The 15,564-nt window shown below is 37.7% G+C and overlaps 1 protein-coding gene across 8 annotated transcripts; it reads left to right on the top strand.

Annotated features, from left to right (window-relative positions):
• Nucleotides 1-12,596: 12,596 nt before the first annotated feature.
• LOC145795722 (uncharacterized) lies at nucleotides 12,597-15,298 on the top strand. Of its 8 annotated transcripts, none has more exons than XR_014336710.1 (7): nucleotides 12,597-12,810; nucleotides 13,070-13,157; nucleotides 13,228-13,301; nucleotides 13,452-13,777; nucleotides 14,061-14,178; nucleotides 14,556-14,636; nucleotides 14,832-15,298. XR_014336710.1 is itself a non-coding variant. In XM_082880605.1 (7 exons), the coding sequence occupies exons 4-7, from the start codon at nucleotides 13,772-13,774 to the stop codon at nucleotides 15,072-15,074; spliced, it is 387 nt and encodes a 128-aa protein (XP_082736731.1). In that variant the 5' UTR covers nucleotides 12,597-12,810; nucleotides 13,070-13,136; nucleotides 13,228-13,301; nucleotides 13,452-13,771; the 3' UTR covers nucleotides 15,075-15,298. The 8 variants fall into 8 exon arrangements, 4 of the variants coding, with proteins under 4 accessions (XP_082736731.1, XP_082736721.1, XP_082736725.1 ...); XM_082880605.1 differs by having other exon boundaries at nucleotides 13,070-13,136; nucleotides 14,122-14,178; XM_082880595.1 differs by having other exon boundaries at nucleotides 14,122-14,178.
• The last annotated feature ends 266 nt before the right edge of the window (nucleotides 15,299-15,564 follow it).

Raw genomic sequence — 15,564 nt, 5'->3', positions numbered from 1 at the left:
CCGCCATCTGGTTACAAATTCTGAGAAACTCTCCTTGGTTTCTTGTCTCGTCGTCTCGAGATCCCGGGTCGTAATCTCGATTTGTGTGTTATACAAGTACTACAGGATGAAGGCCTCAGCCATCTCGTCCCAACTTCTCTTGACGTCATCTTCCAATTTTGCATACCATGCGGCCGCTACACCTGACAGGGTCCGGCCAAATAAAGACAACTTCTGCAATCTAGTGAGGCCCATTGGCCTTAGGACGTCTGAAAATAGTCGCAGGTGTACCATGGGATCCTCAGATCCGTCAAAACGATCGATTTGTGGCATCTTAAACCGATCTGGCAGCGTCATGGCTGTATCAGTGTATCCGTCTCCAATGTCCGGAATGGACTTCGCACCCTGAGATTTCTTGAATAGCTTTTCAAGCTTGTGCATTTTCAATGCCACAGGGTCCACCTCGGACTCGAAGGGAGAATCCGATAGATTGATAGGAGTGGGTGCCTTGGATTGCTGAGGCAGAATCGGGGGTGGAGCTGGCCCCGTTGGGATGTCCGTATCTTCTTGGACATTCCGGGTGTTTGGAGTCTCTTCGGGTATCGGAACCCTTAGTGGGGGAGGGACTTGCTGTGAAGCTGACGTCCCAGTTTGCTGCTGCAATCTCACAATTAACTCCGCTTGATCACCCATAACTGTGGCTTGTTGTCTGGCGAATTCTGCCTGTCGGACAGCATCCTGCTGCATCATTTTCATGCTTTCCTGAAGTTGGCGCACCATCTCCTCTAAGCTAGCCATACTATTCTGCTCTGGTTGAATTACTGGTATGCGTTCCCTCTCTGTAGGTGAAACAGGACCCTGATCCCTACTGAACTCAGGTGGGGTAGATAAGGCCCTCTGAATTGACTGTTGAACCGATGCCCTCTGCCTAGTTGCCTTCCGTTTAGTAACCGGGGGTAGAGAGTGGTACACCGGTTGTCCTGCTATCAGATCCTCAGATCGATGGAGTCGGCGACCTCTGATCCAGAGTGCTTGGGGGATGTCTACTGGGTTGGAAGCAATGATGCTAAACTACCTAGCAAAAAGATAAATAAACCAATAAATAAACCAATCAATCGGACAGCACAACGGCATAAAATAAACATATAATACATAGTTGAGTATCCATAATACATAGTCAGTAAGCCGAACAAACTGTCCCTCAATACTGATCACTGTTCCCCAAAATCTCTGTTCCCAAAACTGAACCTGATACCCGCAGATAACTGATTCATAAACTGATACTGATGCCCTCAGGCCTACTACTCAGTCCTGCAAACTAACATGCACGTTCCTGTAGAGCCACACTCTAAAAGCACATAGCAAGTAAAGAGAGCCAAAACACCCCTATATTGGGGTAGGGTTTCCCTGTCCTATTTTGTCAGGAGCTAGGGTTTCACTATGCACGCAGCAGTTTTTCAAACAATCTAACATCGGGTAAGCAGCCTGTCCTAATTTGGAAGGGTCACTATGGATCCGAATATGCACTAGGTTGAATGGTCAAAAAGGGTACCCCGGTAAACCGGGGTTTGTGTTCCCATGCTGTCAGAGCCCATAACCGGTCAGCCTTACGGACATGCCTTGACAAGACAAGCCTCTGGCAAACCGTTCAGGAATGGCAGATGGCAAACACTGTGTTCCTAGGCGCACCAATACACATGCAATGCAAAGAAACACATAAATGAAATCAAAACAGGATATCATGAGTTCGAGTCAAGCTCTCTAAAATCCCCAGCAGAGTCGCCAGAAACTGTAACAAGTCCGCGAAGGGGCCTCGCTATAGGTCGGACTCAATTAGTGTATCGGTTCTTAATCTGAACCAAAGAGTCCAAATCTGGCAAATCGTTTTGAGAAACAGATTTTTTTGAAAAAGTAGTGCCAAACATGGACTGCTTTGCCAGATATAGAGTCGCCACCTAAATATTTTTAAAATGGGGAAATTTAGGAAACCCTGACTCGGTGCCGAAGGCCACATGTCCATCATCACCGGAGTTGTCTCGGCTCGGGAGCTTGGGTACGATCGGGGAAGGTCAGCTATGAGCACCCCCTTTCGCCCGGTCCGAAGACCGGCCTCTACTAACCATGATATCCGGTTTTGAAAACGTTTATGTGCCCTTACTCCGGTTATTAGCCTAGAATTACTATGTTATGCGCACAGCAAACAAGTATAGACTAGATTGCCTAATTTGGGAATAAACATTGCATATCCGTTTGCTTTGGAAATACTTTGGATTTTGCTACTCGCAAGTAGGCTAAAACACGGATTTCAATGAGTTTTTCTAACTCAAACAATCTAACCTTCACCCACAGGCATTCAAACAGTTTAACACATAAGCATTTAGCCGCATGGCAAGCATACTGTCATGTTAACATTCACACACATGCGAGATGCTAAAGCATAAATACTTACATCGTACTCCGTGCCAAAAACAGTAAACTAGTTAACAAAATGTGCGTGTCCTAGTTCATGTTAAATTGCCTAATGCAACACATACAGGATGCAATTTAGATAGGCTCGGTTAACCTAAGCATAGCATATGTAATGTGATCAATTATCACATATTCGATTTGTAAATTGAAGTACAAATGCAGTTAGCGTGATGTACCGAGCCTAATGCATGCAGTACAAATGCATGAATGCACGCATGCATAGCATAAGGTATGCTAAATTAAACATGCCCTAATCTACCATCATAAGCAGGTAAATAAAATGGAAGAAAGACATGAGGTTGGAAGACATACACACACTCACGCACCCTTATTACATAATTGCCCTCACTCGGAGGGTACAAATAAATATTACAGTCCCAAATGATAAGCAAATAAAATTATTACAGAATTTCTAATTAATTAAAAGAAAGGATGCAAAAGAAAGAAGAGGGTGGCCGCAGCCTCTGCCTCGGGATGCGCAAATGATGCATGCTCGGAACTCGGCTCGCCCGAAAAAACCGTACCGTACCCCTGCCACCTCTGTTTGTACTGCCCTGTCTCTTTGAAAATCACCAAAACTCCAGAACAAGTTCCTTGCATGCTGCAGAGCACCACCGGCTAGACAGAATTCCCACCAGCACTCTACAATTTCCACCAGCTGTTCTTGGACTCATCGGCACTTCAGTGATTGCCGGTCGGCACTAAATTCTGCCGGTCGGCAAAAACTTCCTGCAGAAGACAGTTTTGACGGCAAAAACAGAGAACAGATAGTGCATGGCATGGGGTTTTCAGGCACATGTGAGCATGGTCATACATCCTATCATGCTTTGAACTCAAGGAAGTATGACCTTCGATCCTCGAGCCATCAATGGTGCATGATAGCCCAAGGGATCAAATTTGCCACTTGATGTAAGGATGCATGCAACAAACAAAATGAGAACCAAAGCCTTATCAAGTCGGAGTCAAAGGCCTCGGTGACCGAGAATCAAAGCACATTACATCACTTGTAGTATGAATGTTCCTTGATTCTCACACTTGGTTTGACACCCCAAACTAAGCAATGCAATGCATGTTATGTAAACATGATTCAAATGCAACATGGTGCCAAATATTCAAGTCATGGCAAATGTTATGGAACTATCATGACAAATATGCAATGCTAAGCATGCAAGGTGCAAATGTGATGCAAACATGGACCAATTTACCATAAAGTTAGCATGGGACTACACATTTATGAAACAAATATGTAGCAAACATGAGACAAGCATGCAAGAGGGCCTTAAAGTGATAAAGGTGCAGGCCTTAATTCACCTCAAAACAGCACCAAAAAGTGCTCAAAATGATGGGCAAGCTCTCATGTCAACATGCAAGCCAATAGACCCAAGGCTAAGGCACCAAAAGGGTCACTTCATTTCCAACAACAAGACCAAATCATGGCATGGTTTAGACAAGTAAAAACAGAGTTTTTGCAGACAAAATAGGACCCCAAACCCTCCTAACATGGCAGCTAAAATGACTCCAAAGGAGTGTATGCACCAAGGCTCAAATGTAGGCATAAAAGGGCACACCCTCAAGGCACAAAAGAGATCACAAATGCAAGCATGCAAACATGATTCTTGGATTGAAATGTGGCCCTAAATGATGCCAAATCAATAGGATGATCACAACCATGCATGCTAGAGGTCAACATGCTCAAAGTTTTCAAGCCAAAGTGCAAAGCAACTATAACAAACATGTCAATCATGACCAAATTGATAACCAACAGACTTTAAGCATGGGAAAACAATGCTAAAAACTTCATGGAACTAAGCCAACACATGCAAGAATCATGACCTAATCATGAGATGCATTTCTAAGCTAAATGGAGCAATGCAAAGCAAGTACTATAAGCATGCAAGGAGGCACAAATCTGGCAAAAAACAGAGGTTACATATGACGTAAAGCATCCAAAAATCTTCCGAAATAAGGCTCAAGATGATCAAGCATACATGCTACCCTTTTAGGCCAAAATGTAAGGAAACAAGACAATGAAGGGAGAGGGGTGTCCCTCCCCTATGCAAGACTTCAAACCACCTTCTTTACTACTAAAAATACACTGGTTTTCAGTGGTAAAGAGATCAAAACACTGAAATAAACAAAACCCTACCAAAGAGGCAACAAAAGGGCCCAAACAAGGCCTAGTAGGGTGAGTTTGCACTCAAAATACAAAACAACCTTAATGAAAGTTCTAAAGCATGAAAATATAAGCCTTTTTTATGTTATACACAAAAGCTAAATCAACAAGCAAGATAGGTAAAAGACTATTGCAAGTTTGGGGAATATAAAGCAAGATGCTCACCCTTGAAGAACCCTTGAAGAACAAATGGTCTAGCCCTCTTCCTTTGATCAAAATCAGTCCAAAAACTCAAGAATCAACCCCCCAAGTCCCTCAATCTCGGAGTAAGGTGTAATAGTGTGTGTAATGGTGCAAAAGTAAGGTAAAATCCACCTTTAGGCCAAGGAAACACACACAAAGGAGGAGAGAGAGGGAGATATAGAGATAGAATGTATCTATATCTCTAAGCTCTGGTTTTTGCTTCTAAGTTTCTAACCTAGATCAAAGAGGAAAGCCCTTCCTCTTATAAGACTCCCTCTTGCAAAGCTTATACAACAAGCTTGCTTAGAGGGAGATCCCTCCATACACGTGTATGGAGGGAGGCAGAGTTGGTGCCAGCTATCACAGTTGGCACAAAATATCTCCATAAAGTAGATGAACAGTGGTCGGCTGCCCAAAAAAGTTATTTCGACAAAAAAAAGTGCCGACCAGCAACAAACTATGCCGACCGGCAATAAAATGTGCCGACCTGCAACAAATAGTACCGATGGAAGCAAAAGACCAGCCGGTGGCCTCTAGCCACTGCCGGTGGTATGTGGGGATGCCTCACAAGGCATTCCCTGCCCCTCCAAGGCAAAACACAAGTGCTTGGTGTGAAACCAGACACTAAACGGTCAAGTTCGGAGATCCTGAGGCAGGGCGCGCGAGCCGAGACGTCCGGGAACTCCAAACGAACACGAACATGGATAATCACCAAGTGTTCCAAGCGGTGACGTCCAAGTCTCAAGGACGGTCAAAAATGAGGTGTCTACACTTAGTCTATTTGACAGTTACTCTCCCTGATCTTACCTATCCTGTCCATGTGGTTAGTCAATTTGTTTCTGCTCCTCGCTCTACACATTGGGCCGCTTTGCTTCAGATTCTTCGCTATCTTCACAGTACTATCCTTCAGGGCTTGCTATTCTTTTCTACTTCTTCCTTAGATTTGGTGGCCTATGCTGATGCTGATTGGGTTGGTGATGTTAATGATCATAAATCTACTTTTGGTTTCTGCATGTTTCTTGGCGATTCCGTGATTTCTGGAAAAGCAAGAAACAAACTATTGTTACCCGTTCTACTACCGAAGCTCAGTATCGTGCTATGGCTCATGCTACTGCTGAAATTGTCTGGCTTTGTGGTCTCTTATTTGACTTGGGCATTCCTCAATCTTCCCGACCTCTCTCTATTGTGACAACCGAAGTGCTATTCAAATTGTTCATAACACTATCTTCTATGAACGAACAAAGCACATTGAGATTGATTGTTACTTCGTCCGTCAGCTTCTGCAGTCTGGCTATATCTCGCTTCCTTTTGTCTCTTCGACTCTGCAACTTGCTGACTTCTTCACTAAGACTCACACCACTACTTGGTTTCGGTTTTTTCTTGACAAACTCTCAGTGTTTTCTACTAAAATACCTTGAGTTTGAACGGGGGTGTGAGAATATGCCTATTCAGTGTTTCCTTTTAGGATTAGGACTTAGTGTTCTATATCTATTAGAATTCTATATCAGTGATGTATTCATTTAAGATTAGGAATTAGTGTTCTATATAAATGATGTATTGGTGTATTCTTTGTTCAATTAATTCAATTTAATATACAGTTTCATTCTTTGTATTGGTGACAAGTTTTCTCAAAAGCATACTTGCCTCTACGTTTTCCGATACGACAAATCGGTTTGCAATTTGGTTTAGAAATTTCTTGACATATCCTTCTTCAGAGATTGCACCTCGAATTGTGTCAAAGATAGAAAATTTTATTATCATAAGACTTTGCGATTCAAGCATTCACACTTTTCATATGTAACTTTTTATCAGCTGCACTTTTATCAATAAGTGCGGAAAATTCATTAACACGAAATGCATAATCCAAATACATACACCCAAAAGCAATGGCAACAATTTCTTTTCAATTTTGTAAAATTACAACAATTAAGAACTGGAATACTATTCAAACTCACAAATATAGAAAATGCATTCACTTTATATGAGACAAAATAAATCTTACAATTAATAAATGTCTCATCTACCTTAATGCATTGATAAAAATAAAACCATAATTATTATTATCGTGCAAAAAATTAGTCTGATCGAAGGGGCAATTAATTAGACTATAGAGCAAAAACTTTAATAATAAAATATTAAACATTTAGCAATGGCCCGTCATAAGAAACCTAATGCATTATTACAATTAAGTCTTTGTGCAAGTATTATAACATGCAAGTGATCTTCTCCCAGTAAGGCTAATTAATATGAATACTATAAAAATAGGTCTGACCAAACAATAAGAGCTTGCTTGTTTCATTATCTTATGTAGGTCACAATTATCTTACTTGAATCACATCATCTCTTATTTAAGTCGCATCACTTCAACCCCAACCCATATTTTATATTTTTTCGTAAAAAGTCAAAAAGTATACTAACCTAGCACTTTCCAAACAACCCATGAGTCATCGTTTGGGCCAATTATTGAATGCATAGATTAATCTCATATTTATATCACCCACATTAATTACCGTGTATCATTTATGATCTAGACAAAATAATAACCTTCCTTTGGACCGTTAAGTACTCGCATGAATCTAGCCTTAACCATATGCAATCCAAAACTTTTATCTCAAACACAAGAAAATTTATATGACATACTTCAATTATCCTTAGTTTTAGGTTTGAATTGCGAAAAATCTTTTATGTCCGAAAATAATCCAACTTTAATATTCTTTATTGAAACAATTAATGTCCAAAAAGGACAACAATTTAATAACAACAAAAATATGTATGAAACACAATAAACTTGCCCAAGATTATGAGCTATGCACTACAGGAAAAAAGGGTTATGGTGACGGTTTTTTAACGACGTTTTTTAAACGTCACTGTTATTAACATTTAACGGCGTTTAAAAAACGCCGCATATTCTTTTAACCAAAAACGACACCATTTTATAATAGGAGGCGTTGAAAAACGCCTCCGAATGCGGTATACCGCACGCGCCTTTTCAATCCATATTTTGTATCTGGGGCCCCTCTCTCAACCCATACGCATGCATCATTTCGAATCTGAGAATCTGAGCCCCCCCTCTCTCTCTCTCTCTCTCTCTCTCAACCCTCTCTAAGCTCCATCGAAGATTCAGATATTCGAAGCTCCATCGAAGCAATTTTGAAGCTCCATCGAAGCTCCAAATCGAACCGATTTCGAAGCTCCGTCGAAGATTCAGAGATTCGGTGATTTCCATCGAAGATTCAGATATTCGAAGCTCCATCGAAGCTCCAGATCGAACCGATTTCGAAGCTCCATCAAAGCTCCAGATCTGACATCTGACCCCTCGATTACTCGCATTTCAAGCTTAAATCGGTACTCTCTCTCTCTCTCTCTCTCTCGCTCTCTCTCGCTCTCTCGCTCTCTACATGAAGCTACATAAATAGAAAGTTTCATTTTCAAGATTTCATAGAAATCATCTACATGAAGCTAATATAAACATGATGGAAAATTTAGAGTTATATTTTATGCCTCTGTTTCTGTGTGCTGCTCTGTTACTTAGAAACTATGGATCTTATGCAGATATTTACTTAGAGTTGTATGAAAATATTTACTTAGAAACTATGGATCTTATGCAGATTTAGCAGCATTAAATTTGTCAAATATACAAGCCTTTGTCTGCAGATTTAGCTCTGAATTTTTAGTTTATACTTTATGCCCTGCACTCTCAGTTTGTGTTTCTTTTACTATCAAGGAAGCTAAATGAACTAGAATGTCTGTTGATCATGGGATTTAATTTTTTACTATTTTATATTACCAATAGAAGTTGGAACATGCATTGTTTTTCATAAATGATTTAGAGATACATGTTCGAACAAAACTAGTTATCCTTTTTTATATATATATATAAAATTTTATATGACTATATTAAAATCATAACTTTTTGTTGTTCATGGTTGGTTTCCAGATGACTCCATTGTAAAATAGATTCTGATTCAGTGGAGCTCAAAACTTTGATTTTCGTAAAATGTATCTAGTTTTTTTAATAACATCTTATATATATATATATATATATATATTGAATGCCATAGGAATTCCGATGTTCAAATTCCTTTAGAACATCAAAAGCAAGTATCAGCTTGAGCAAGCATTATATTTTGGTTAATATCACTATGATAGGAAAAACTATACCATTTCAGAATGATACTCTACTCTGGTTCATTGATTTGTTTACTCTATTACTTAGTTAATGCTTGTGATGTAGACAAAGACGGTAAGAATTGTACAATGCTTCTTTTGCAATGTAAAGAACTCTGCCACTATGATATGTCTTAGTATATTGGGTATATGTGCATACATGTGAATGCGCACAAAAGATACACACGCAGACACGAAAATGCAGGCTTTTGGTACTGAAACTTCATAGACACTTTTTATTGTTGGAATTGTGTTTTTGCATAATCAGGATCCAGAGGAAGCTCATGCGAGAAGGGGAGGTGAGCTTCCTTCGTCTGGTAATTTTTTGTTTTAGATCTTGTTAGTGTTTGAAATCGTTGCTTGTTCCATTGGTTAACCAGCTCCATGGACATTTGATCCTGAACTACTGCTAAAATGTCTCAAGACTTTGAAGAATCAGGTGAGTAGCTATTTATGTTGAAATTGTAGATTTAGTTCATAGACTTATGGAAATTCTTTTACGGCTCTCTTCTATAGTACTTTGGAATTTATTGCTTATAGGCAAGAATAGCATGTATGATTTCTTTCCTCATATTGAGTTCTGATGGTTATTTCTCTTTCAGGGATCAGTTTACGCTCCTTCATTTGACCATGGTGTTGGAGATCCAATTGAAGATGATATTTTTGTGAACCTTCAGTAAGTATTTTTCTTCGTTTGGATATACAATTTTTTCTTCGTTTATTCACAATTCTCCCACTTTAGGCAATGGACTGATATTTACTTCAATGCCATAGAAATTGCAATGGGGCAGGTCAAGTTCAAGGGTACAATGGTTAAACAAGCCTTCAATTTGGAATTTCATGCTTATCTAAGCCAACAGAATTCCCTTAATGCTTTACTCATACACATTAATCCTTTCTGGTTTTAGATCCTTGAGAAGGTAAAGGTTGCATATGATATTCCCATAGTGACTGATGTTCATGAAAGCATCCAGGTAACTTTTTTCTTCCTCTTTCAAATGCCAATGTTCTATTGGTATTTATATGTTCTTCTATGTTTGATTTTTATGTGACTATAGAAAATCACGGAGCATATAGTATGTAGTTATCGAACACCATGCAACAACCTTGTTTTTGCTTTTTTGTTTTTGTTTTCACCACTCATGCCTTTACGTTTTCTAGTTTCCAAGAACAGTGCATTTGATATAGCTCCCCGTTAATATTAACTGAGAATATAGGGAATCAACACACATTTTGATCCAGTCAATAATAAGTTTTAAGGGGAACCTTATCAACTCGTGTCCTATTAGAAATCCCATTTTATTGTCATAAGCCATCATCAAGTCAACTTTAACAGCACATTTTTTGGGACCTTGCCAACCCGATGATAATTTCTCATTAATTTCTGAGCCAAAAATACACTGCCACTTATCCTCCTACCCTACACAAAAGCTGACTGAGTCTCATCAGTAACCTTGGGAAATACTTTCTTAACTTTCTCAGCTAATAACTTGGTAAGATATTCGTATATGGTGTTACAGCATGATATAATGACATTGGACCCCTCTCAACTTAACTTCTCATTAATTGTTTCTTTAAGGATGTCATCAAATGGTATTGACATCACTTAAAAGTCATAAGCTTTTAAGATGATATATTTTTGTTCCTTCTATACCATTGACAAATGGACTGTTTACCTAATGGGCTCCCATTGCGGACATATATTCCCATACTCCGTGCCATTATTTGCATAGGCAAGCTTGTTACCAGTTCTTCTGTTGCTGCACCATTATTTATGTAGGTGGGTTTATTTTCACTCATCATTTTGTTCTTCTGAAGGAGAAGCTGATGAAGTGGAAAGTGGAAAGTCGAAAGTGTTAAGATGTACTGTTTTATTGACAAAAATCTTGGGTGATGTACTCAATTTTGTTAACCTTTTTATGTTCTGTTTTTATAAATGACTTTTTCCATATATTATTTGAGGAACTTGCATTGGCACAACATCTTCAGGTGAAATCTTTGTTTCCATGTTCGTTTCTTTAGTGCATATTGTCCGTTAGTATTTTTAATATTCTTATTCCTCTTGTCATGCCAATGCTAACTTCAACAACTAAATGATGATGAAGGGATGGTGTAGTACCAATGTTCAACATGGCATGAACTGTTTCTGACACTTTTTTTCTCAGTGTGAAGCAGTTGGCAAAGTTGCAGATATTATTCAGATCCCAGCCTTCTTATGCCGACAGGTTGAATTAATAGGTTTTAGTTGCCACTATGAAATTTTTTTGCAATTTAGATATGAAGATGCCTAATATATATCTATCAATTCATCTTGTTGACAACCTCTTGAAATGACAGACAGATCTCCTAGTTGCAGCTGCCAAGACTGGAAAAATTATCAATATTAAGAAAGGCCAATTCTGTGCCCCCTCTGTGAGTTTAAGATTTTTAACCTCATCCGCAATCAGTTAGAACCTTCATTAATAAGTTCAAAGGCCTTGGATATATACATTTGTCCCTTTCTGGTCCCATTTGTATAATTAATGATGCATATCTGCAGGTCATGGTAAATTCTGCTGAAAAGATTAGATTGGCTGGAAATGAAAATGTTATGGTTTGTGAGAGAGGGACTATGTTTGGCTATAGTAAGTCATCTTAAATTTCTTGTCCAGTGCTATCTGCCTCAGGCTTCTGAACAGTTATATTTGGCGTTTACTGTAGTATATTGATATAAGAATAATGGATATTAACTTGTATAATTATTTTTACTTGAGTGCCTAAGGCCTTTAGGGATCAATACAAACTGTAACACCATAACAACTTAAACATGTGGCAGAGATATGGCCCTCTTTTCTTCTTTTGGTTGCCATCTGTCACCCCATTTCCATGGATCAGTGACCACTGCTCACTTGGATTCAAATTAGAAACTTTTGTATAATTTACAGTGGTGTCTTCCATTTCAATTTCCACAAATTGAAGCTGGTAATTTATTAGCTGAAGTTGATCTGAAGTAAAGCTATATTCTTGCTATAAGTGTTCCATGATTAAAGTCGTTGATGCATTTCTGAAATCATGTTTAAAAATTAGAACGTTAGGTATCACTGAAATTTTATAAGAAGTATGCTAGGTGAATCTAAATTGCTAATTTTGGTAGACATTTTTGTCTCCATGACATTAGGTACATAATACATACGGGTAAAACCTCTTATTCTCTCTTCATAGTTTGATTATTGCTAATGTTAATTTTTTTTTAGAACTTTACATGAATCTCTCTGTACATGATTATGGCTGATGTCTTCACAGTGGTGGATGACGGTAAACATGCTTGGGATATAATGGGTTGAGGGGTAATTTTGTCCGAAAAATCCCTCCGACTTACAGATTCCATATGTTTGTTATAAAGATTGAAGATCTCACCTCTACTGCAAATTTAAAAACTTTCGCACTGAATTGTAAATACTAAGAAATTGTCTTTTATTTTTTCATTTTCTGTTGCTTTTACACTGTCTTACATAAAGTTAGTATTCTGCCTTGAGAAATAAGAGAAACATGCCAAGAAATTTGGGAGTTTAGATGTATAATATCCACACTTGATAGGGGGACTTGAGTCTATGTAACATGACTAGTGTATATAACATCACTTCAGATTTGGTGATATTTTAATTAATTTTACTGTGTGCTTCTTGGCTTATCAGGTATGGTCTGCTCCAAATTATTGTTATCGCTGTGGTAATGTAGCTTCAATATTGAGCTTCAATGAGAATCGGGCAAAGATGATGTTCTGTTTGGAGTAATTTTACTATTACATATATTTACAGTGGTTTTCTTCCATGATGTCATGTCAGATTTTTGCGAATGAGGTATTTTGATCTGATGAATAGATTCATATATGTTTTCAGTTCTTCAAGAAATTGGTACTTCCCAAAAGACAAAGCTTCAAAAGAAATTGGTTTCTTGTCAACTATTAAACAATTAGAAACTTCCTTAGAGCAATTCATGTTTGAAACAGAATGCAACAAGAATTGATCTCTCTTATTGGATTAAATTCTTGCCTCATTCAAATACTACAGTGCAAATTACCTCTTTCTCCATTCTCATTGTTTCTTGGTTCTTAATTAGAGTGTAGCTGTGACTTGGTACAATGGCATTGTGGAAAGTACTGTCCACCTCCAGTCTTGCGGTGCAGGTTAGCCTAACATGGTTGCAGGTATTGCAAGGACTCTTTTTATATGTATTATATCTTTCTCATTTTGGCTGATGTGCCACTTTCATTTCAGATTTGGCTGATGCTGTGATTGAAAGTCTTCCATACGTTGGAGCGATGGCAGTCTCAAATCTTGAAGCTTGACAGGTCCGACTTTGGACATTTATATTTAAAACATGGAACTAATGTGGAATGCTAGTTATAATGTTGAACTAATAAGATCTTGTCTTTACTAATGTGCCATATTTTATTTATTTATTTTGTTCTGACTGGTGGTTGTGGGTATGCCTTTTGCAGTCTCTAGTTCCTCTTGGAAGCGTTGAAGAACTATTGGCAGCGTATGATTCGCAGCGTCGGGAGCTTCCACCACCGGTCACGGTGTGGGAATGGGGATGGACAAAAAGTGCTGAAACTTGGAATAATTGTAGTGTAGTGATATGAAGAAAATAATACATTTTTTTTGCAGTTATTTTATTCCTTGGTGCCTGCACAAAGCCTCCTCGGCTGTCCATGGTGACTGAATACGTGGAAATGGGATCATTGTATCATTTAATCCATGTGAGTGGGCTGAAAAAGAGACTCAGCTGGAGAAGGAGAGTGAAAATGATATGTGATATATGCAGGTGCATTTGACCATCAACTTTTCCATTGCACTACCTCATTGACATTGCACATTTATGTTGGTACTACTGCTAAATAAGTAACTTATGGTTGCTTTTGGAGCTCAGTATATTTTTTTATGTTGGTATATTTGCTTTTGCATTAATGAATGAGCATTCCTTCACTACAGGAAATATCAGTTTTGTGGAAAATGATTACTCTTTTTTTTATATTTACCATAGGCCTATATTATTCAATTAAATGTTGAAGGTGTATTTCGTCGTTAAGTATTTTGTAATTTTTCAGCTGAGTTTAAAATGAAAAGGTTATTATTCCTTTTGTCATTTGCAATGACTACTTGTTCAAGCTTTTGCTGATTGGAGATTCTGGAGTTGGAAAATCATGTCTTCTTCTGAGATTTGCTGTAAGTGCTTTGGAATGTTTTTCACTCTCTCCTATATTTCTTCTTTTTAATGAAAATCTAGTTGTAGTGATAGACAAATTTGTAGTTTATCTGATTTTCCCTTTTGTAGTTTATCTGTGTTGCATCTATAATATATATAAATGTTGACATATATTTGTTTCTGTTTGTCTTTACATACATATATTAGGTTTGTGGATACCATATTCTGAATCTGAGTAAACAAAATTTGAATCTTACCTACTTTATAGTTGATTCTGTTATGGGAAAGAATGCAGAGTATGTGGGTTATTTATTGGGAATTTGAATCCCAAATGAAAGGCCCACAGTTTTGAATCAAATATAAGATATTTATTGGGTATTTGTGCATGTGCCTTCAGAAATTGCTGTTCTGTTGTTTGATTCTCCTCTTGAGCTCTGTTCTGTTCCTCACTGTCACTGCGAGATCGCCGATCTTCAAGGTATGTTTCGTTTCTCTACTTTCTTTTTGATCTATACAAATTGCATATATATATATATATGTGTGTGTGTGTGTGTATGTATATGATTGTGTTTATGAAGTTTAATTTGATTGTTGATTGTTTGTTATTTGAGCTTCAAATATGTGATTCTGTCTGTTTAGTTACTGAAAAACAGTTTAATCTGTGATTTTGTAGCTTATGTTGACTTTACAGGCACTTCCATCAATTGAAAAGGACAACATGCCTATACTGAAGGTATGGTATTTGATTAATTCTGAGTGTTTAGATGTTCATTCTGCAGTCAATTCAGGTAATGGGTTAGATGCTATTAAATTCAGTTTTTGTGTTATTCAAAAAAAGGTACTCGAATTTCTTCCTGAGCGAACTTTTTGTGTTATTTTTTTCTTTTTTTATCTTGATTTTTTGCATTCTTATTAGTGAACTTTTTTGCAGTATTTCCTAGCCAAGCTGAGATGGTGAACATTCCAAATTGAAGACATTGATTTGAGAAATCACAGATTTTATTTTATTTTTCTTTTTGTGATTGATTCATGCACTTGTATAAAATACAACAGGGATTTGTGGGTTCTTTGTAAATCCTCTGATGTGTTCTAGAAATGTTCTATCAATAAACAATTTAAATGCATTTGGTCAAGATAAAACATACACAGGTAGAATGATGTTGGGATTGAAATTATTGGATTTTTTTCTTGAAGGATGTATTGGGTACTATTATAGATGTGAGGGAATAGTAATCTCACAGAAATATATGTCTATACAAAGTTTTATTCATTATTGCTATTTTTACAGGTAAATCTTACAAAATTAATAGTTAAAAAAAAAAAAATCTATTGCGGCGTTTTTCAAAACGCCACTGTAGTTATATATTTAAAATAGCTAAAAAGCTATTACAACGTTTTTGAAGCGT

This window comes from Camellia sinensis, chromosome 1 (assembly GCF_055761805.1).
Source record: "Camellia sinensis isolate YWXY chromosome 1, ASM5576180v1, whole genome shotgun sequence".
Lineage (NCBI taxonomy): Eukaryota > Viridiplantae > Streptophyta > Magnoliopsida > Ericales > Theaceae > Camellia > Camellia sinensis.
The sequence above is the reverse complement of the archived record's forward strand: the minus strand, read 5'-3'. Positions and strand labels throughout refer to the sequence as shown.